The sequence below is a fragment of the Temnothorax longispinosus genome, chromosome 8 (assembly GCF_030848805.1).
Source record: "Temnothorax longispinosus isolate EJ_2023e chromosome 8, Tlon_JGU_v1, whole genome shotgun sequence".
In the NCBI taxonomy this organism is placed as follows: domain Eukaryota; kingdom Metazoa; phylum Arthropoda; class Insecta; order Hymenoptera; family Formicidae; genus Temnothorax; species Temnothorax longispinosus.
Genome location: NC_092365.1, coordinates 3,316,027 through 3,337,807, shown reverse-complemented (window position 1 = coordinate 3,337,807; position 21,781 = coordinate 3,316,027). Strand labels below are relative to the sequence as shown.

At 40.5% G+C, this 21,781-nt stretch overlaps 2 protein-coding genes across 9 annotated transcripts in view; one reads left to right on the top strand and one right to left on the bottom strand.

The window, feature by feature from the left end:
* Positions 1-918: 918 nt before the first annotated feature.
* Positions 919-8,997, bottom strand: Cmb (combover). 2 transcript variants are annotated; one of them, XM_071786020.1, is made up of 17 exons: positions 8,314-8,997; positions 7,025-7,166; positions 6,807-6,946; positions 6,585-6,683; positions 6,359-6,472; positions 5,860-6,249; positions 5,171-5,443; positions 4,854-5,099; positions 4,643-4,772; positions 4,414-4,569; positions 3,908-4,337; positions 2,702-2,830; positions 2,361-2,624; positions 2,095-2,269; positions 1,840-2,025; positions 1,630-1,749; positions 919-1,543 (listed from the first exon to the last, which is right to left on the bottom strand). In XM_071786020.1, exons 1-17 carry the CDS (start codon positions 8,509-8,511, stop codon positions 1,382-1,384), a joined length of 3,354 nt encoding a protein of 1,117 aa, XP_071642121.1. In that variant the 5' UTR covers positions 8,512-8,997; the 3' UTR covers positions 919-1,381. The 2 variants fall into 2 exon arrangements, with proteins under 2 accessions (XP_071642121.1, XP_071642122.1); XM_071786021.1 differs by lacking the exon at positions 8,314-8,997 and adding an exon at positions 7,888-8,294.
* Positions 8,998-10,286: 1,289 nt separating this feature from the next.
* Atp8a (ATPase phospholipid transporting 8A1) overlaps positions 10,287-21,781 on the top strand; it is a 32,560-nt gene continuing 21,065 nt past the window's right edge. For 4 of the 7 annotated variants that reach the window (XR_011733298.1, XM_071786016.1, XM_071786010.1 and 1 more), the window contains exon 1: positions 10,287-10,887. Coding sequence is in view for 5 of the 7 variants with exons in the window: in XM_071786016.1 (XP_071642117.1) it covers positions 10,852-10,887 (36 nt within the window). In the remaining 2 variants the exon portion in view is untranslated. Of the gene's footprint in view, positions 10,888-20,105; positions 21,347-21,781 lie in introns of those variants that run through there. The other 3 variants (XM_071786011.1, XM_071786015.1, XM_071786012.1) reach the window with 2 other exon arrangements.

Here is a 21,781-nt window from a genome sequence, read left to right as displayed (position 1 = left end):
TATTATATAAATTATGAAGTTAAAGTAAAAATTATAAAAAAATAGTAAAAAAATAGTTCGATTATTATTTGTCGTTAAAGATTTTATATTCGTGGTAAAGTTAAAATTAATAATGCAAAAACAATATAATTTTTGTAAATTTATTTTTATTGTCTATACATGTCTTTACATATGGCGATATTCATTCGTGTCTCCAAATAATCATTTTATTTGAATTTTTGGATAACCGAAAGTTACGATTTATAAAATTTTAATGTGTAATATAACCGCATTCTAAAAAATAATTTTTTTAAGTGTAAATATTTTGTCTGGTCACAACCGATATTGTAATAATTTAACAGGTTCGTTCGCGGATCAGCTATACATATTTAATACACGATAATAAGGATAAACTCCACTTACCTGAAAGTACAGAATTCCTGAGAGAAGCTCAAATGAGCTCACAGCGAGCTAAATAGAAAAATGTAAACTTGTTTATTGGTTTTAAGAACTCAGTTATGTATTTTGGCACAATAAACATCAGTAAATAAAAATAATTCCCTTAAACTGTTAAATATGCGATAGTTTTAATAAGAAAACTAGCGAACTGAAACAGAGTAAGCAAATCGATATATTTTTTTAAGTTTTAAAAGCCTTGAGAGAGTTCTCAATTGTGATTGGGTGATAATTAACTGTTGGACTAAAATAGGTTCCTTAAACTAGATCTCTTAATTTGGGAATAGACTCCGTATTCTCCCGAGTTTAAAGCTTCTATAGCTCAACGAGTTCAGAATATGGACATATTCAGAATACCCTGTTTCATGTCACTGGTATTGTTCATTAAATAGTCCATTGTAAAAATTTATCATAGATTATTGTTCGCTTGCTTATTCAAAACGCAAAACGCTCATTATGTAATACCGCAATTTAATGGCTCAATTGTAAAACAGGCATATTTTTCTTATAAATAATCATTGTTTAAATATAATTATAAATGATACATAGGACGTAAATAATTAAACCTTATGGGATTTTTATCCACGTACCAATATCTACATAGTTCGCATTTTTTACGCTAGTCGATTTCATATCTCCTTGAGGATTGTATATATGTATTCATTGCATAAATTGGTGTAATACGTGTTTATATAATGTAAACTTATTTTTATAATTGATCTCGCCTGCGTACCCTTCTAATCTGAAGGCATATTAGCGAGAGCTTTAAATGTTTCACATCTTTTGCTATTCATATCAGACTTCACTTATTAGTCAATATTTATGTAAACGGAAGCAGTAGTAAGTAAATACCTTATCAAAGATTACTGTACGTGTCTACTTTCTTTTTAATATTGCGCTTAAAATAGCTGTAAATAGTATCATATCACACAATCAATCAATCTAATCAATGCAATCTGAAAAAATTGTCAAGTCCGGTATCCTCCGCTCTTTCGTCTTCAGTTTTGGCAGCTAGACTTTCAAGATCAGGAGTAGCTGCCTCTGCAGTAATCGGATAAGACGCTGCTTCTTCTTGCCCTTCTTCGTTATCCATATGGCTAATAGGAAGCTGGAATAGCATATAACATATTTAATATTTACTTTGCCACTTACAATTAGTCTTGAAACAAATTTTAGAGAGAAAAAAAGATATACTTTTTCATTTCCCGAAGCTTCAGGTCTCGATTGATCGGCTTCCGCTAAGTCCTCGTTATAACCGGGTTTAGCATTAGAAGCGGAAGGGACAGCACTCGCAGAGTCAAGTGGAAATGCTCCCTAACAATATTAGAAATTATAATTTAGAGAAATATTTCTCTGTAATATATTATATTCGAGCTTTTCTACTTTGTTGATATTATTATTTACCGTTATTTCCAAATGTTCTATTAATGGTACTTGAGACGAAGCTGGAGAAGAGGCAGTGTCTACATGAGACGTCGCAACCAATTCCATCATGGACGCATGATTTTCCAAAGTAAAGGTCGCACCGATATCCGAGTCTTCATCGCTAGACTGACAACTTTCGCTTGGAGTTAAGTCAGGTGCTTCGTTCTGCAACAAATGTTAGTTGATAGCTAATTTAATATTATATGGAATGATTTATATGATATATATACTAACCAATGGATTATTTAATGTTTGTTTGTCCTGTAATGCACGTAACGATCTTAACAAATGAGGTCGTAATCTGTGATCCTCGCTAATGGCCTTAATCTCTCTCAAAATAATTATTAAGTAATCGGGTCGCCTCCTGTTCACTGCGATGAGCGAACTGATTGCCTCCTTCATTTCTGAACTGTTTATTGTAAAATCGAGAACATATTTATATATGACGTATAAAAACTACATAATAATTGCATTTGAAAAATCTCAAAAAGGATTCAAACCTTAAATTATTAAAAAGATTATCATCGTTCATCGCAGACGGTAATCGGAAAGAACTGTGAGCTTCCTCCCAAAGATTATCGACTTGTTGAGACACCTCATTTGCTATGATATTACTGCGGATAGTAGCGTTTTCTCTATCCTGTTGTTGTAAATTTGACAATTGTAAATTTGGCAATTGTAGGTTCAATGAATATTGCGTTTCCGCGCCGATTAATGGTAGAGGTAAGTTGTCAGACCCCTGTTCTCGATTCCGCTTATCTTTTCTAGAAACAAATAAAAGATATTACATAAGAAGTATATATACTCTAATTGTCAATGTAATTAACTTTATATTGCATACATTAACGAACTGTTAACGCTGCTTCCGCTTGTATTAGTCGTGTTTGCGGAACACGCCGAATTTGCTATAGCCGTCGGAAGATCAGTCATTGTCTTCACATTTCCTGAGAGCAGATTCTGTCGAGAATAACTGAAAATTTAAAAATATATACATAATATTAATACAAATGTGTGACGTATATATTTTTGTGTTTAGGCAAAAATTCGTGGATCTCATAAAGGTCAATTACCAATCGTTAATCAAAAAGGTTTATTATAAAATTTTAAAAAAGGACTTGAAACTGCAATTAAATCGCAAGACAAAATTTCAATGTTAACACAATCATTGTCATTACATGCTTTAATGGTGCGTCTCCACCTGCGAGTAAGAACTCTCGAGAGCAAAAAGAAAGAGAGAGAGAGAGAGATACTCTCGAGAGTCTCTCTCTCTCTTTCTCTCTTTTTGCTCTCGAGAGTTCTTACTCGCAAGTGGACACGCACCATAATATTAGTCATCGAAAGATACATTGATGATACTATCCAAATCTCAATCCAAAATCATTTACATACCTATGTATTACCTACCAACAATCGTTTTCCTTATTTATTTTCGTTTGTAACCACCGGATTAGGTAATTGAACTTATAATATAGACTATACGTGCTTATTACAGTCTCTTAAACAAGGGTAATGATAAGAGAGTAAGAAGTATAAGACAGAAAATGTTGCAAAGGTAGATTGTGATGTTTATTACTAAATGAAATGCGATACATTAGATTTACAGAAAAATGGAAAATGGATGCGATCAATCTGGCAACTATGAAATATCATGGACAAATATGGAGTAGAAAAAATATGGAATAGTAATTACAGATCTTCTAATGTTCGCCTATTGTCACTATTGCGCAATTATCAAAATCAGTGATTATATTAATAAATTTTATTTTAATAATAATTTTAATAACAATTTTATTAATATTCCATATTTATCTGTCTTCCTCTATTACAGTAATCACACTTGAAATCGGATTTAATAACAAGTATATTTTTAGAAAAAATCTCTATAGTCAGGTAAAAATTTAATTATGAAAGAGTAGATATACGCAATAAAATATCTGCCTTTTTCACAAGTCTACCATTTTACAATGCACAAATATTGAAATTAACTCATTAATAAATCAAAACTAACGAGACACATATTCGTCAACTTATGAGTCAATCTTTTTACCTTCGAAAATTATCCCAGTAGTTATTCGCTCTATTACCAGGAGGAACTTGATTGTTCAATTGTTGCTGCTGTTGCTGCTGCGAGTTAGAGCTAACTATCGGAGTATGCGATAATGCCGCTGAGGAATTAGGTAGCGACACGAGATTCGGTAAGGATGAACTGGGAGGTAAGGTCGCGTCCAACGTGTCGCCGAGATTGTGAACGCTACGGCTCAGATTAGAATGTTCCTCCGAATTTTCAGCATTGTTGGCGCGTTGCGGAGCCTGATTTTGTGATCGCAGCTGCAGATCGGCAATGGCAGCGCGCATGGATTGCAATTCGCGTTGCTGCGACCACAGAAGCTGACAGCACTGTTGCATCGTCGTACCCATCATTTGCAACTGATGGGCTTGCGAACCCAATAATAATTGCCGATAATACTCGACCGTGGCTGCAACGAAAGAAACACGTTAACTTCTCCCTCTTTTTAAAAATGATTTAAGTGTATCTTCAAGATGACACTTTACCAGTTTGTCCTTGATTAATAGACGGAGGTGGTACAGGGCAGGCCCATAAATTTCCAACAACTCCGCCATTCTCGATAGCAGCAGGTGGACCGATATCCAATAAATTTTCTGACGTAGATACACCGTCTACGCTCTGCTCGTTAGAACCTCCTGCACCTATGCAAAATATGCAAGATAAAGAGTGCTTGATATCATCATTGTCATAGTACATAATAATAATAATAATTACCTGCAGCGGCAGAAGATGGCCAGATATTTGCAGGTGTGCTGGTATGACTAGCTTGCGAACCGGAGCTCCTTTGACTGTTTTGATCTAACGCCTGAATATCCCGATTCATATTGGAAGGCTGTGTTGGTTCCTATTTATTCGAAAGATATATGTATGTAATAAATGCGTGATTACATAAGAATTACATTAAAAAAATATAAAGTTTGTAAACCTTTCTTATAAGATCTTCAAGTTGACTTCTTTTTGCTTGTTTAGATTGACTCTCCGTACTGGCATTACAACTCTGCTTCTTTTCGTTTGCGCTTAGAGGTATAAGCGCTGGAGGTGGACGAGAGAACGAGCAGTTCGAAGAAGCAGGGTGAGCAGTTGCAGACAATGGTTGTTTCAAACGTTGTTGCAATTCGGCTCGTGTAGTTTGTAGCAAGGCCGATTGTTCTTTAAGCTCTGACGTCAGCGCCTAGAAAATGAGCAAAGTGCTGTAGTGTACATCATATTAAAATTATATTATTGTGAGATTGTCGACATTACCCGTATATCTGAAATGTTGGACTCGAAACATCGAAGTTTTTGATTGACATCATTGCTTCTCTCAAACGGAACGTTTGCCATATCCTCGGTAATCCCATCTGTTCCATTTTCATCGTGCGCGTCGATATCCTGCTCGGGTTCGGAAGAAGAGTCGATAGAATCGCGAATTTTCGTACTGTCTTCCATTAGAGCCTTTATATGTGCAAGCTGCGCTTTCATCGTCTCCAATTCCGCGGCTTTATCCTTCATAGTGTTTCTTGAACCTTCCGAGCTCTGGACAATTAATACAAATGCGATAACAACGAATGATTAATATAATTTACAAATCACAAATAAGAAAATCTCACAAATATGAAATTTGCGTAATGGTTCCGTATCGTCCTCATCGTCACCGATAAGATTCGAAAAGTTCGATAAAACGATAAGTTAACTAAGAATGTCTTCAGCGGTCATAAAACGTTTGTACCCACTGGTATGTCGCGCAGAACTGTTAGTAAATAAGGAAGAATATCAAGCGACAGACATCTGTATACTTTCTTAGAAGGGAGTACAGTTAGTTGTAGTCAACAAAGGACAAGATTGGATATGATGTATGTATACAATAAAGTATAGAAATATAAGTTTCATATTTGTGAAGTACGCGTTATCTAAGTGAACTTGTATCATATGAAATAAAAATAAAAACTAACACAACTGCCTCTATCGGACGTCTCTATGGCTTGTAATTCCGCTACAAGATGATCCATTTGTTTCTTCTTTGTCTGTAGTTGCACCAATTTGCCTCGCAATACCGCAGTTTCCGATTCAAGTTGCTCGACATTAGAAGGACTCGGCAGGGATGCACGATTGTCTTCCCACGTAGCGGAATTGGGCGTATTCTGATTCTCCTGTTGCAGAAGCATTTGCTGCGCCTGACGCGCCTTATTCAATCTTTCTCTGACGCACATCTGCATGTCCGCCAAGTTGGCTTGCTGCTCTTGCAACTGCGCGAGTTTGTTCTGATATTCTTCCATATTCCTCCGTAATTGGATCTCTCTGTTAGCATCGCCGCATTCATCTATTTCTCCATTTTCGCCGTTCTACATATGCGTATGCACAAAATATTATAATTATAAGATATTCAATTTCACAAAATCAATCTATGTGTGTGTGTGTGTGTGTTTCGATATAACATTAAAGACTAATAACCTCGTCAGAAATTCCATGATTATGATACTGCTCCAACAATTTGGAGAGCTTGGTCTCACTGTCGTGAAGATCGTCCACCATTCTACTTAACTTTTCGCTCTGAGCTTGTGCGCGCTATAAAATACATTTATTGTAATATACAAATAAAAAGTAATTTAAACACAATCTTCTACATACAATATAAAATAAAGTATTTGCGGTACTATTGTGCATAAATGATACTCACAGGATCAGAGGATTGACTAAGAGAGTCTATCATTGTTGCAGTGACTCTGATGTAGTCTCTGATCTGATTTAAACGACTTTCTACTTGGTTTCTATCGGGCTTGAAAAAAAAATAGAATTAAAAATTTTTAAAAAATTATATAATTATAATAAAATTAAAATGACAGAAAAAAACTACAATTTAAAATAGAAATATTTAGATGCGGTGAATACAGGATAGTACCATCTTATTCACATTGGAGGGCTTCGTTCCCTGTAATCGCGACGGTGACTGAGTTCTGGGATCAGAAAATGGTACCATTTTTAGCCAAGGGGTGTAGTCTTCTGTACTGTAATTGCACTGTCTCGCCGAGTTGTGCGATGCTGCGACAAGTAAAATTACAAATTACGACTGAGTACACGACACAAGAGGTAGAATTAAATATATATATATACGCTCACCAAAATCAGGTAAGTCTTGGTACGTAGCAAAGTATGAAGAAAGCAGTTGAGAGGAAGCTGATCTCGTGTTGCTGTTCTTCGCTTCCCTCGGTACTCTTGGTTCACGCTCGCATCCACTTGCTACTTGCCAGTCCAGCTGACACTAATATATAAACGTTTTTAGCGTTAAAGTATTGCAGACGTAGAGCGGAAATGGGCTTGTGGGTGTGTTGGAAGAAATGCTCGCAGAGCTCTACTGCGGATTCACCTCCGTGGATATGTATTCTTAGAGTGAGAAACGCCCCACCACTCTACAGCCTATTAATAGACCGAATTCGACACTGCTGAGAGCGGCTTAATAGCGTATCTCTATCGGAGTAGGCTTCGGGCGTCTTCTCCCACTAAATATCATTCAACTTAGAATTCAACTTATTTATAATCATTTCCTTTTTCGATCTCTCCATCACAATTATTCTCTCATCGTTACTCATTCATATATAACTCATCGACAACTAAATATATGCTCGATAACTTATAAATAAATTAAATAAAATGTTTAGCGAGTATTAAAACTTATGGGTCTTATTCATTATACAGAGAGATACCACTTGCAATTTTTTTTCTGCCCGAAAGCTCTACAGCGATTATTTTTAATATAAAATAATTCCACATGAATTTCAAACTTTCTACGTGATGCGAGATCCATCCCACACTGCCCAATGCTCGCAGGGTGAAACGAGGTCTATTATTATACCAGTTCACACATGGGTTTCCAACTTTCCACCGTGAACCGTACGTACAATAATAGACTTCGTTTTACGGTGCAGGCACTGGGCGATATGAGGTGGACCTTACTCGCATTGTGAAACTGTACAATAACAAACCTCCTTTTGCCCTGCAAGCATCGAACGCTGTGGGACAGACCTCACGTGGACAACCATATGGAACCATTGTAACGTAATGAATTATATGCGAAACGAAACTAGAAACGTGACTTCAACAACATATGTCAAGATCAAGACCACTGAAGCTACAATTGGAAGTGACACCTGTACAATGAATAAGATCCAAAATTACAAATTGCACGAAATAAAGCTCAAACGACTCACAATATTGATAACAATTTCCTTCTTTTAACCAGCAAAAATAATTAACTAAAAGAACATATACATAATAATACAATATTTTGTCTCATTTTCTCTCGATGCGCGTGGACCGCACGTGCATCTCTCAGTCTACCTTGGTCTACCTGAACAAAACAAGGAAAACTAACTCCTGCGGGGAGCAAAGAGCTCCTGATGGATTTTTACCAAGTTATTAAAGTGCGGATAGCCGTAATAAGCCGGGCGGTTCGCGAGCTGCCGATTAGCCGCGGATCGCTCCCGGTTCCTGTCGTTTCTGCGATTGCTCTTCGGCAGGGTGCCCGTGTTGCGGGGGGCTCCGCCTCCGCCGCTGCTTCCGCCGCTGTTTCCACCGCTGCCGCCGCCGCCGTTGATACCGGGCGACATCGTCGTTCCCCTCGCGCGAGGCGTTCTCTCTCTCGAGAGAGAGTGCGGGACTATGACCGCGAGACTATATGAGACTTAACCTCACCGCACAGCTGACACCGTCCGCGCACTCCGCGCGACGACTCCTGGACTTCCTCGGGGGAAACCGGACGAGAACGGACGCGAGACGTTCTCGCGGGAGGCGAGCGAGAGGAGTCGGAAGAACCCTCGGCGGAACGACCGTGCGGAAAGATCGGAGACGCGATCCCCACACGGCGTGTTCTTTACCTCGATGACGCGAAATCACGTACGTCCGGCTTGGTCTTACGTCAAAATACTTGGCAGACGATGCCGAAAGAATCGGGAATATGTTATAAATAGAAACGTCCGTGCATCGACGTGACTCGGTGCGATATCGAGAGACACGTCGGCTTGTATCCTGGTCTGACGGTATCCCGGACGACGTTGATCAGTTGCGTTTTGCGTTTTCCTAACGCGCCGACACTGCGGCCATTTTTAAATGTCCCTCGACACTCTATAGAGGGTGACTATTTATTTGATCAAACGCCGATTAAAGTCAATCGGCAATTAGCTCGTCAAAAGTATAAACTTGCGCAACTTTGTTAAAGTGGATAGAATTATTAATTCTTTATTGATTAATAGTTTGGGACCAATTAAAAATATCAAGAAGACTTTGGGGCAGGAATGAAAAATGAAAGAAAAGAGAGAGGTTTAAAAAATGTTTATATACGTGCGAGTTTTTGTTCCGGAATTTTGATGCAATTTTTGGTGAAAAAATTTTTCAGAAATATTTTCTCAGAAATTTTCTAAGAATTTCTCATATTTTAGAATTATGAGAAATTCTGAAAAATATATGGAAAATTTATCAGATACTTTTAGAAATAATTGGATGATGATTTTCAGAATATTTTAACACATAATTATTAAATATCTATCTTATTTTAGGCAGAAAGTGTCGCTGGGTGCAGATGGAGTTACAAGATGATCCAATAAGCACCAAGCATCGATCCAGTTACATTACATCTTCTCACTCAATTCTACTCAATATAACGTATAGCTACACGGAGATAATTTTCTTTTAAACCCTGAAATCATGGTAGTTGTGGGACAACATGTACCACCAAGAATTTTATGCGAGCTATTCTGCTTAATATTTACCATAATAAAAAATATTAATATCTATTACATTAAAATATAAAATATGTTTGATTAATTTTAATAAAATCTAGGAAATTTCAATAATTTTTCAAAATTTACCAATCTGCTTGGTAATTTTTATCACGTTGTTTGGAAAATGTCTTGTATATTTTAAAAATTCCTTGCCAAGTTGTCTCAAGTTTGTAGTAAATTTAAGGGTAAAATATAACACAAAAAATTCTTTCCGTGTATGTATTATACATATTGCATTTACGTTGTTGGGCGAGAAATTATAATATGTAAGAGTAAATTATCAGATGTAACTGCAGTCTGCAGTACTGATGCTCGGTGTTTAACTGAGGAGCACGCGCGACGCGCGACTCCCGCGTCCCGCGATCGATTGACAGCTGCTGCCAGCTGGTGCACGCGAGCGGGAGGCAATTCAGGGTAATGCATCATCGGCCGACGCGGAGCCGGCGGAGCGAAGCGACACGGAGCGCATGCAGAAACGACGATGCGTTTCCCGCCTATGGCATCCGCGAGGAGTTTAATAATAAATGCTCGTGTCCCTCGCGCGCCGCGGTCTTTACAGGCGTCTTTACGCCGCGGTACCTAGTCCACGGGACTAGACTTAGGACAGTCCACAGTCCACGTCGGGCCATCGTCAACAACGCCTATTACGACGAGCGGCACTCGCTCGCAGAGACGCAAACTCGCGCGACTCGCGACGCGAGTCTCGCGACTCCCGCGCGAGTTCGCCAGGCAGTTGGCCGCGAATCACGCGACCGATCGCGATCGCGTCGGAGGCGTCGTGTGTCACCGCGCGGCGAGATTCGAACGAGAGAAGAGAGAGGAAAAAAAAAAGGGCGCGAGAGGAACCGAGAAGCGTCCATTCGTCGGAGTATTCGTTCGTCGTCTTCGTCATCGTCAATCTCCCGGTCCGTCATCGCCCGCTGTCAATCGCGAGTATCGGACGCGTGTCGTTTCTCGTGTTCCTCATCCCCATGCGGCCGCGAGGCAGCGGCCCGCGCGCCCACGCTCGCGCTCGCGTGCGGCGTGCGTGCGAGCGTGACAACGGCAACGGCGGCGACGGCGACGACGAGCCACGCTTCCTTCCTCGGAGTTACGCGGCGCGGATTTATCTCCCGACGGCGGTGAGATGCCGACAAGCGTCTGGCGGCACGCGTGCGACGGCATAGGAAAATGCGGATACGCGACCTCACACGACGGGCAGCACGGGTGAGTTGATTGTTTTGTTTTCTTCGTCCTGTCTCTCTCTTTTTCTCTCTGTGTGTCTCTCTCCGTCTCACTCTCTCTTCCCCATAGCATGCGTGTGTCGCGTTGCATCGCGTTTGAGGTTAGAACGCGGGAGATGTCAAGCGCAGGGCGAAGGGCGAAGGGCGGTCCACGGAGGGAGAGCCGAAAGGATGACTAAACTCCGAGACTAAACTCCTATACTTAATTCCGATTAACTCGAGCGACGCTCGCCCCGTTTCGTCGCGGGGCGGGTTTTTTTTTCTGTCCCCTGACACGTGGATAGGGAGATTAGATCGGTGATCGTGACGAATTAATATGGAAATGTCACGGGCAGTTCTGCCGGTCGAATAATATCGCGCGTTCGATCGAAGTTGTCCTAAATCGGCGACGGGTCTAAAGCTGTCGGCGGCCTTGACGCGAGCGAGGCGATTTCCTTTCCCTTTTGCGAGGTAAAAACGAGGACGTTCCTTAAACATAACTTTTAGATCGTTAAACCTGTGGTTGCGGTTGATTTGGATAACAGTTATTTTCCGGGCATTGTGATGGGGGATCCCGTTAACAGGATCATGTCGTTTTTTTTTATTTGCCCGCTGCAGATGAGCACATGTGAGCCAACAAATAATATAAATACTCGTCCCGCTAAATATTTATCAGATTATCCTTGACATTTTTCGCGACGCTGTAACGTCTATTTCTACAATTTAACTCACTTTTTATTCTTTTTTATTTATTTATTAATGGAACTACACTGTTAAATATTAAAAGACGAAATTTAAACCGATACTTCGAGTTAAATAACAAAAACAGTATTATTTTGACTGCATTAGATTTAGTTAAATTAACATTGTTTTAGTTATAAAATTAACGATATATTGAGTAGGAGCAGTAGTGACCTATAAGGCACAGTTTCACAAGTGTCGGTTAACTTTTAACCTTACTTAGATTAACTCACTCTTCGTCTCTTTCTAAGAGGGACGTTAGAAGGAGACGAAGAGTGAGTTAATCTAAGGTTAAAAATTAACCGACACTTGTGAAACTGGGCGTAAGAACGATTAAAAATATAACTTGACACCATGTGAATTTAACAATGTACAAAAACCTAAAAAGTAAGTCAAACCGAGATTAAAGTTATATAGAAATAAAGTTGATATAGAAATGGATATAAAACGACTTATATCCATTTCTACCAATGTAGATTAACTTTAATTTACTTTTCATCTTTTTCTAGTTATTAAAATTAGAGAAAGATAAACCAAGATCAAAGTTAATCTAGATACTCTCATTGGTAGAAACGGGATATTATACGTGTCCAAAAGCATCACGAGTAGATCTCGTGTTATGCACAATTTGTATGACACTGAGAGCGAGCCTTTTGTTACAAGAAACGCGTTTCTTCGCTTCCTTTTCCGGCACTTTTAATAACTCGTACACGCGACGTTAACGCGCGTCAGCTGATTGTACACGGTGTCCCCAAACTACCGCGCGTCCATTGCCAGGTGAAAGTTGGAGAGGTTTTCAATTCGACTCCTTCGAGAATTTTTAAGAAATTAAACTTTTAAGAATTTTTTAACATAATTTTCTTTTACGGTTAACGTTAACTCAGGAATAAAATCCCGTACGCGGCAAGAAGCGCAAGACAGTAAGAATTAGCCCAATTTGGCAAAATGCACTCGGTAATTCTCGTTGATGATAGGGGGCGACTTCGATCGAACTCCAATTAACTTACAATTAGGCGGCGATTAATTTAACCGACAGAATGCTTGCGGTATAATTTTAAACTGCTTGCTTTGTAATTGAAATAGCACGACTAAAATTTATAATTGTATCTACAAAATACTATGGACGTTACTTAATAATAAATAAATAAATAAATAAGTAAATTAATTAATCGGGGAGTTTGGTCAAAGCCATCCTTACGTCCATTTCCACCAATGTATATAGGATTAACTTTAATCTCGGTTTAACTTTTTATTTTTTTCCAATTCTTAGGACTAAATAAAGGTAAAAAGCAAGTTAAACCGCAGGTTAAAGTTAATCTGCATTGAAGTGAAATGGACATTGGAAAAGTGATCTCCGATTCTCCTCGATTATCTTATGAACGACCAAACGATTGAAAATAGCCGCTGGAACGCTTCGTCACGTGACCGCAAGCATTTACAACAGTTAGGTAGACAATTGAATTGTCTCGCGAAAACCTCGAGCGATAAATTTGCCGATAAATTTATCAGGCACGTTCGACATTGTCGCACATTGTCGCGAACAAGGACGCCGGAACCGAGGAGAAGCGAGATATCTCTATCGCGAGTGCAGTCCCGCCGGCAGTTTCGCACCGCGCCGGGACATTCGTGGAATTTCCGCGCGACTTTCCAAAGCGCAACTGCCAGCGGCAACTGGCTACTTGTTGCATAATGCATCGATCTTCCTGACCTGGCCAAGAGGCACCGTCTTTGTGGGAGCGCAGCACGAGGCGCGCTTAAATTCCACACGATATTGATGCTATTTACGCCGCGTTTGCGAGTATCGAACCTCTCACCGAAATATCGGGTATCCAAGTCGATTCTCCTGACACGTGAGAAATTAAGGCCATTGCGCACGTAACAAAGTTTTAGTCATAATCGTAAGGCCGTAAGAAAATAGACCAATCACAGTCGATTATTCTCCTTGAGCTCGAAGAATAATCGAGTGTGATTGGTCTATTTTCTTACAGCCTTACGATTATGACTAAAACTTTGTTACGTGTGCAATGGCCTTTAGTCCCCATCTACAATAGGTGCTTTAAGCCCTAGTCTTTGTTTTAGAGAGATATTACATAGGTTCTAAGCCTTCAAGCCCTAAGCTTTTAAAGATGGGAGTTGGCCAACTCGCTTCGGGCTTAGAGCTTAGGGCTTGGAGCAGCGCGAGGAACGCTCAAGGCCGGAAATACGTCACAGTTTAGAGCATAAAACACAAGACTTTAGGGCTTAAAACACTTATTGTAGATGGGCACTTAGCGTTTACGCGACGCGATCGACGAATATCGCAAATATCTCGCAATTATTACGAGCGTCTTAGATTCGCGATCTGTGACGAGTTACCATTGATGAGGCAGGCGTTTTTCCTTGCTGTGGATATCACCAGTTTTATGTTTGTTTGAACGGAGACGAGCGAATTAGGCTTCGCTTGTGCAAACAGACCCTTTTTCTTTTTCCCTAGTGCGACGTATCGGTATAGATACCTTTTCGCGGACGTAGCGTGACCCGCGTGCATAAACGACGCGTATGGAATCGCGGCATTGTTTCTTCCATTCAGAAAGCCCGAACCCGCGGCCTTGCGGCAGTAACTACGCTCCGGATGATCGATAAAATAACGGCCGCCGTGTTAAATCCGGAACGCCGACTGCGACCATATGCCGCCTTCCGCGCGCGGAATTAATTCCCGAAGAAAAGTCTGAGCGGATTGTGTTTATCGCAGTCGAGATAATCCCTCCCGGCTGGCAGCGCGACGTATTAAAAAAAAAAAAATTAAACGATAATCCTCTGTTCTCGAGATAATCACGAAGGAGCGCTTCGTTCGTGATCGTAAATTCGTTGTGGAGAGATTAACCCTTCTTTCGCTATCTGCTCGAGATCTTTTTTGTTTTCCCGTTATTTGTGGAACTCCACTGTCACGTGAGATTAGAAACTTCGTTGAAATGCTTTCAGGAGTCGCCCGGTGTCGCGTTTCCCGTCTCGAGTAGCTTGAGAACTTTTATCTACTTGGTTTCGCGTTTCCGTTAAATGCTTGGCAAATTAATGTCTATATATGCACTAGGTATTATATTATATTTCGCTTTTTGTCTCCTCTGTCGTACAGCTTGATTTCCTGATTCGAATGTTTATTACGTTATCTTAATTGTACGTAAATATACGATTTTGATGTATATTGTCCCAGAGCGCAGAAGTTCGCTCGAGAGTTCGCTCTACCTTAATTAAAATGTCCCATATACACTCGTGGCAATTAACTGACTGCTGCGCTGTTGAATTAATTAGCATCCCCTTTGTTACCCTGTCCACGGGGGTGTTTTTAATATCCATGCAACGGGGGTGGAGCCTCCTCTCTTTGCGTGATCAGCCCAGCTTTTCATTCTACACGTCTTAATTTCGTCCGTTTATTTTCGTGAAGAATGGGAGCGGCCGTTATGACATGTTCCGTGAATTCGTGCCGATGTCACGGTTATCTATATCCGCTTTTTCCCTCGTGGCAAATGTGGGTGGAAACAGTAATTGAAGGGTTTGACGAAAAGAAAATAAATGTGTCGCGAGCAAATTAACTTTTCTCGTAGAGTCAGGCGTATATACACGGGCGTATACATAAATAATTAAAGGAATACGGACGAATTAATCGTGACGTTATCAATTTGCCTCAGAGAATTTATTTGCGAAATTTTCTGCGAAATTTAAATTTCCAGAGCGGTGCGTTGAATATTTCCCCGACTAATGCAGTTCGAAGTTACATAAGTATCCTCTAATTATTTAACTTTTCTCGTAGAACCAGACGTATACAAAAACAAATAAAGAAATGCGGACGAATTAATCGTGATGTTATTAATTTGTCTCAGAGAATTCATTTGCGAAATTTATACGTTTCGAGAGCAGTGCGTTGAATATTTCCCGACTTATGTAATTCGAAGTTACATAAGTATCCTCTAATTATTTAACTTTTCTCGTAGAGCCAGACGTACAAAAATAAATAAATGCGGACGAATTAATCGTGATGTTATTAATTTGTCTCAGAGAATTTATTTGTGAAATTTATACGTTTCAAGAGCAGCGCGTTGAATATTTCCCGACTAATGCAGTTTGAAGTTACACAAGTATTTTTAATTATTTAACTTTTCTCGTAGAGTCAGGCGTACACAAATAAGTAAGGAAATACCGAGGAAATACGGACGAATTAATCGTGACGTTATTAATTCGCCTCAGAGAATTTATTTGTCAAGTTTTCTGCGAAATTTAAATTGTCAGAGCAGCGCGTTGAATATTTTCCGACTAATGCAGTTTGGAGTTGATCATCCTCAATTATTTTCTCAATCGAGCGCGCACGATATGTCGCGAGAGTTTACAAATGGCGATCGGCGTGGGCTTCGGTGCTCTGAATTCGATTTCCTGCACACCTACACGGATGAATTGTTCGATGTTCAAGACATTGCAGAATTAAATCACGGCTTCATTCACGGCGGCATCTCGCTCGGTGTTGCCCCACGTGTTCAACCCCCGTTCGTCGAGTAATTGAGTTGGCCAATTGAAATGTTTCACGAGTGCCAGAAGCACGATTTATCGGGATTTCAACACGCGCGATTGAAGTTCATTTACAACAGCAGAGTACGCTCGTCATTGAGAAGCGAGAAAATGTGAATTTCAAACAGTCAATCTGTCGGGAAAAACCAGCGGAGATGTAAAGTTACGAGCACGCGATTTTCGAGATTAATTAACTGAGCAAATATAAATCAGTGAAATCCGTAGTGCCCTGATTATTTTTATTAGATTGTTGTAAATCAAAAATGGCGGTTTTTTATATTTTATTTTTTTAACATTTTTGTACAAAGGCTTTTTGAAAGAAAATTTGAAAGAGACGGCGATTGCTTCTCGTTCTCCAGATTTCTATCAGAAGGGATTTGAAAGAAGTGCATTGAAGATGAAGACTTTTGATTAAGAAAGTATGTATTAGGTTTGTAATATAGAGGTAAATGTTTCAAATAAAAAATTCAAAAACTGTCATTTCACTTGCAACAACCTAATAATATACGATCGAGCAATATCGTAGAAACTGGATCACTCCTAAAAGTCACTCATTTAACAGCGTCGATCTCGCGTAAACGACGTCGGTGTCCCGTTCGCTCTCCGATCAACTCCGTGCAGAACGCGGTTTTTCCGCGCATTCTTCCAAGTATAACACAGCCGATAATCATCAGGCCGGACGTGATCCCGATGCCAACAATTGCTCTTCATCAGCCGGCCGCGGAGAGACAGCCGAAGGGATAAATCCAGCGAGACAGGAAGGCGATTGTGCCGGCGAACTTGTGTGTGGTTTTACGGGGTGCGGCCTGGCGCCGTTGGATACTTGACCCAAATGTTCGATAAAAGCCTCCTCCCCGGCGGAATCGCCACGCGGAATGTTGAAAAGCCCGTACGGCGTGTGCACGCACGAATTTTGTCCGTGACGAACGACGACGGTGCCGCGAGTTCGTGTCACGCGAGCCTCGAAGCCGTTGGATTTAGATTCCGCGCGGACCGCTCGGGAATAACGCGCGAGTTAGTAAAGACGCGTGTGTTGCGCGACGACGGCGTCGGCGGTGACGGGCGCCTTATTACATAATCGTCGCAGAAGTTTCGTAAGTGGTTACGGCTGCCGTGTGTTGTCACTGCGTACTTCTGTCGAGTCCCAAGACAAATCTGCACTTCGCGCCTTACCGCGCGGCATGCCTTCGATTTTCTATCCTCCGGTACACATCTCGCCTCTTCGTTCTACCGAAAGCCGGGTCGTATGCGCGGTCTTCGCGAAAAAAGAAGTTCGCTTCAAGTTTTTCAATCCCGAGCGACGCTGCGCGTCCATTCTCTTCGGCCAGATTTCGGCCGGATCTTTTTTTCGAACGGTCTGCAGATATAAATCGAAAGAATTTAATAAGTTATCGTGATGCAAGAGCTATGTTAATTGATTTTACTTCGTAATGATAGAAATTACGGTTTCCGTAGAACGTCGGTCGTAAATTCGCGGCGGAACCGTCGATATCTAAGTAACGATCACACTCGTCCGCTGGAGTGGCTGGAGTAGCGACTCTTTGCGCTAGATCAATTTCGCCCTGCCAGCCCCTCTGATAATGGCAAAGGTCGCGCGGCCTCATTTCGTAGAAGGGTGTGGCGTTACGTGTGAGTTATCGATGGATTCGCATCATTATCATTTGCAAACATCACGTGCACGTATAGACGTGCACACACCTTCCCGCGAGCGTAATCAATGCTTGTATACGTGACCAAGTTGACAGGCGTGCCTTCGTGTTATCATCCTGTTCGAGTAAAAGGAAGATTTTGTTTGATCCTATAGCCGAACAATTAATCGCCGAAAAAGTCGCTTGCGGAATATTCGAATTCCGTGCGAGAAACATCGTTGAAGCCGTCGGTATGACTCAGCGCGACACATTCATAAAAGATTAAACGGCAATGTTCAATAATACGCGGCTAGAGTATATCCTGGAGACTAGCTATTACGTTTTACACGTCGCGTTCATCGTGTCACGCTAATTATATGTCGGCGCTTATTAGCCGTGCCGTGCCGGAAGCGCGGGAGTGGTAATTTGCGATCGCGCTCGTCCGATAGACTCGCGCGGTGAAGACAATAACGTCTGCTGCGTCGTCGCTGTTTTTTGTTCGCATCGACGGAAACGGTGCGCGAAAAGGGCACCACTCCGGGGAGCCGACATTTCCGACGACGACGGCGACGATGTTCGTCGCAGAGCGTGACGCTCTTTTCGACGTGCCAGGGATACGAGGGTCTTAATGATCCGCTTGTTCCCCCGGCGAAAGGGCATTCTTTTATAATGCATCCGAGAACCAGAGGTCGAAATGACGCACGGACCGCACGCGCTCCGCTCTGTCTCATTACCAACTCGATAAAATTCAATTATTCAACGACTCTTTACCGCTGACGATTCTGGCGATCTACGATGGCCTTGTCACGGAGAAACTATCGTCGATACTATCGACCATTTTGCACTCTATCATCACGCTTTTCCTCGCCGTCGCATATCGTGTTTGCGTTATTGATGCCTGGCGTCTCTGCGGGAATTGTCGCAGGCCCTTGGCAAAGCAACACGTATATACACATATCTATATAATTTTTCCTCCACGTGGAAAGAACGGTTTTGCTGAAGTATCTAAAAATTTAGCCAGATCTGAAAATAATTTCGTTGCCACCATTAAAATAATTATATATAACACTCGAACCGATTGCTAAAATGTCAACATTTTTTACAGCATTATCATCGTATACTTTCAGCGACCTACTATATAATTATTTTGATGGTGCGACAAAATTATTTTCAGATCTGTATGTAGCTAAATTTTTATATACTTTAGCAAAACCGTTTTTTTCGTGCAGTACGCTATCATTATACCGTGTTAAATTTTAACACGCGATGAGAATAATGTACTTGTAGACATATAACTGTATGTTTTATAAATGTGCAATTTGTAAGAATGGTCGTTCGATGCTTAATGAGGTAATAAATCGAGGCTATATTTAGGCGTGATACAACGAAGAAACAATATGTAAGATTTATTTATGAAGTAATATCCTGAACGTCCGTTTTACTTATTAAAGGCATCGATTCGGAAGGGCGCAAGAGATTAATAAAATTGTACGACTCGTACGGCGATCAATGAAATTTCAAGATAATAGATTAAAGGCTTATATCACGCGATCGATGCTTCTATCAGACGGGTGTCATTAAAGTCGCGCTCATTCACGTAATAGAGAAATAATTAAAAACCCCGTGGTGTCCGACTCCGGAAATCATTGACTTTGGAAATCAATCTTCTTAGCGAAATCGTTATTAGCGTATAAATATCGACGTTTTGTTCTTAGGATATTCCAAGAAAACTTCGCGCTTTCCCTTTCGGACAAATAAAAATAATCTTTTCTTAAAAAAAGGCATATAACACGATCATAAAAGCAAATAATTAAATTTCGAAGTTGTAAACTTTTTGTAAGCAATAAGAAAAAATCGTGAATTTTTTGAGCAATGACAAAAAATTGCTATGATCAAAGTACACGTTCAGTAAATTTCTTACATTGGGGGAAAAACATATCTTCTTTGTGAAGCATAAATTTATTATGTTTTACCAATGTAGATTAATTTTAATTTCGGTAACTTACTTTCTATTCTTTTCTAACTTTTAAAATTAGAAAAAGATGAAAGATAAATTAAACCGAGATTAAAGTTAGGTAATTTGCATTGATAGAAATGGACATTAGTCAATTTTATTCTTTTTATGAAAAAAAAGTTACTTTACGAGGAACGACTTTTTTTTATTACTCCACCTAGACAAGATACGATCAGTGAGGAACGACCTTCCCAATCGAAGGCTCGTCTTATCGAAGACAGTCGCGGGAATCATCGTGACAGTCTTGGTAAGACCGCACGAATGGGCGGTCAGGCAAGCGCCATAGAAATCTCGATCTTATCAAGTCGAAACACTTCGTGTCTTGCGTTATCGATCGTTTCGCTTGCTCCTATTGGCCGTGCCTCGCCGCTATCACGTTGGATTTCTCACAGTGACTCCTGGACGTTCCTCGGGGAAAAAAGCGCTCCTGGCCGCCGTCGTCACCCCCGGTATCATTTGCACGATGAACGTCCGACGTTTGCAGTGTCGTTAACATAACTCCTTTAGACGCCCACGATCGGCAGAAATTCGCGGAAAGCGTCGAATGCGGACGCGGTTCGTGAGTGCAGTTTTACTCGCGGTGTCGACCAGTGCGCGCCGATAGTCGCTCGTTTTTTTCTATTCAGTGATAAGTAAAACGTGCCTTTTTCCTGATTGTGATAGAAGTGTCTCTTAGCGTGACGCAAAAACTCCTCCGCAAGAAAACAAAACTTTGTTGAATATTTATCGCAAACGACGCAAACGTGTGCGCTGCAGTTATTAACGCTTGGATTTAAATGGACTTTAATAGATTTCAATGGATGTTAATGGATTACAGTTGACTTCTTTCCGAGTTGCATTCATAAAATTAAAGAAGTGTGCAGTCAATATTCTTCTTTCTTACTAGTATTCTTTAAAATTAATTAAAAGAAAATAAAATTAATTTTACCACACGTGTGAAAAAAGTGCCTTAACTAATAAATATCAATTTTTATGAAGTTTTCAATAGCGATTTTATATAACGCCTTTCCAAAAGAGTATAGAGAAAGAGTCTCCCATTCCACAAGCTCAAAGTTTAGAAATCTTCCAGATAAAAGTAGAAACTTGGTCTGACAACTTCTGCGTTTTTACTACTGGACGATAATCGTCTTCTTGATTCGTGTACGTGCATTGTTCGCGCAAGAGTCTTCCATATCCACGAGCTTCTGCGAAGAGGGAAATAAAGATATTAAATTCATTCTCCTCGGAAGTCTATCTTTCATCTATTCCTTATCACTTCCACGATACGATATCGAAGTGATTCGAGTGGTGATTACCCGAAGCCTACATTCGTGTACACTTCACTATGTACACACATATGGTTGTTGTCAAGGTGCGCGAGATATTTAATAAGAGACAGATATTGCGCGGCTTTTTCTCTGAAAATATTTTTGGACGATGAAATACTGGCCCAGTCAGTCGTGCATTAACGATAAGGCGAGGCGGTAATAAGTACGACGGGTCGAACCGATCGAGGCTTCAAAACGGGGTTCAGAAATAAGCCTCGGACGACACGTTTAATAGTAGTGAGTATCGCACGATTATAACGATAACGACTTGTAATCCGATAGCGAGCGATTCATTGTATCTGCCGGCAAGTAATCGGTCATGAGCGAATCTACTAAGAATGTGTGCTGCAAATTTACATAATTCGCGAAGTACAGTCAGCAATATACACGTGCGAGCGGTTAAAAACGGTTAAAAATACGCCCGTTGAAACATTTATCTGTCCAAACAAACTCGAAATTTATTGAAAAATACATTTTTTAATTTATTTAAGTGTTTCTTCGACGGCCCAGTACATTTGCTTATGTTATTCAATTGTTCGAGAAGAGTTTAGATAATCGACCGAGTTATTATCATGCTTCTCACGCGCGTCAGCAAAACGAGTAATTGTAATCTCGCGAAGCGACCGGCTCGTCAGCAGAGAAACATGAGCCAGTATTCGTAGTCGGTTCGCA

Excerpts from the sequence above, each read along its gene's own strand:
- Cmb (XM_071786020.1), bottom strand. The coding sequence starts at position 8,511 with ATGTCGCCCGGTATCAACGGCGGCGGCGGCAGCGGTGGAAACAGCGGC. Across the intron at positions 6,250-6,358 it reads ATCATGGAATTTCTGACGAG|AACGGCGAAAATGGAGAAAT; the intron begins GTTATTAGTCTT and ends ACGCATATGTAG. Across the intron at positions 1,750-1,839 it reads TAGAACATTTGGAAATAACG|GGAGCATTTCCACTTGACTC; the intron begins GTAAATAATAAT and ends TAATATTGTTAG.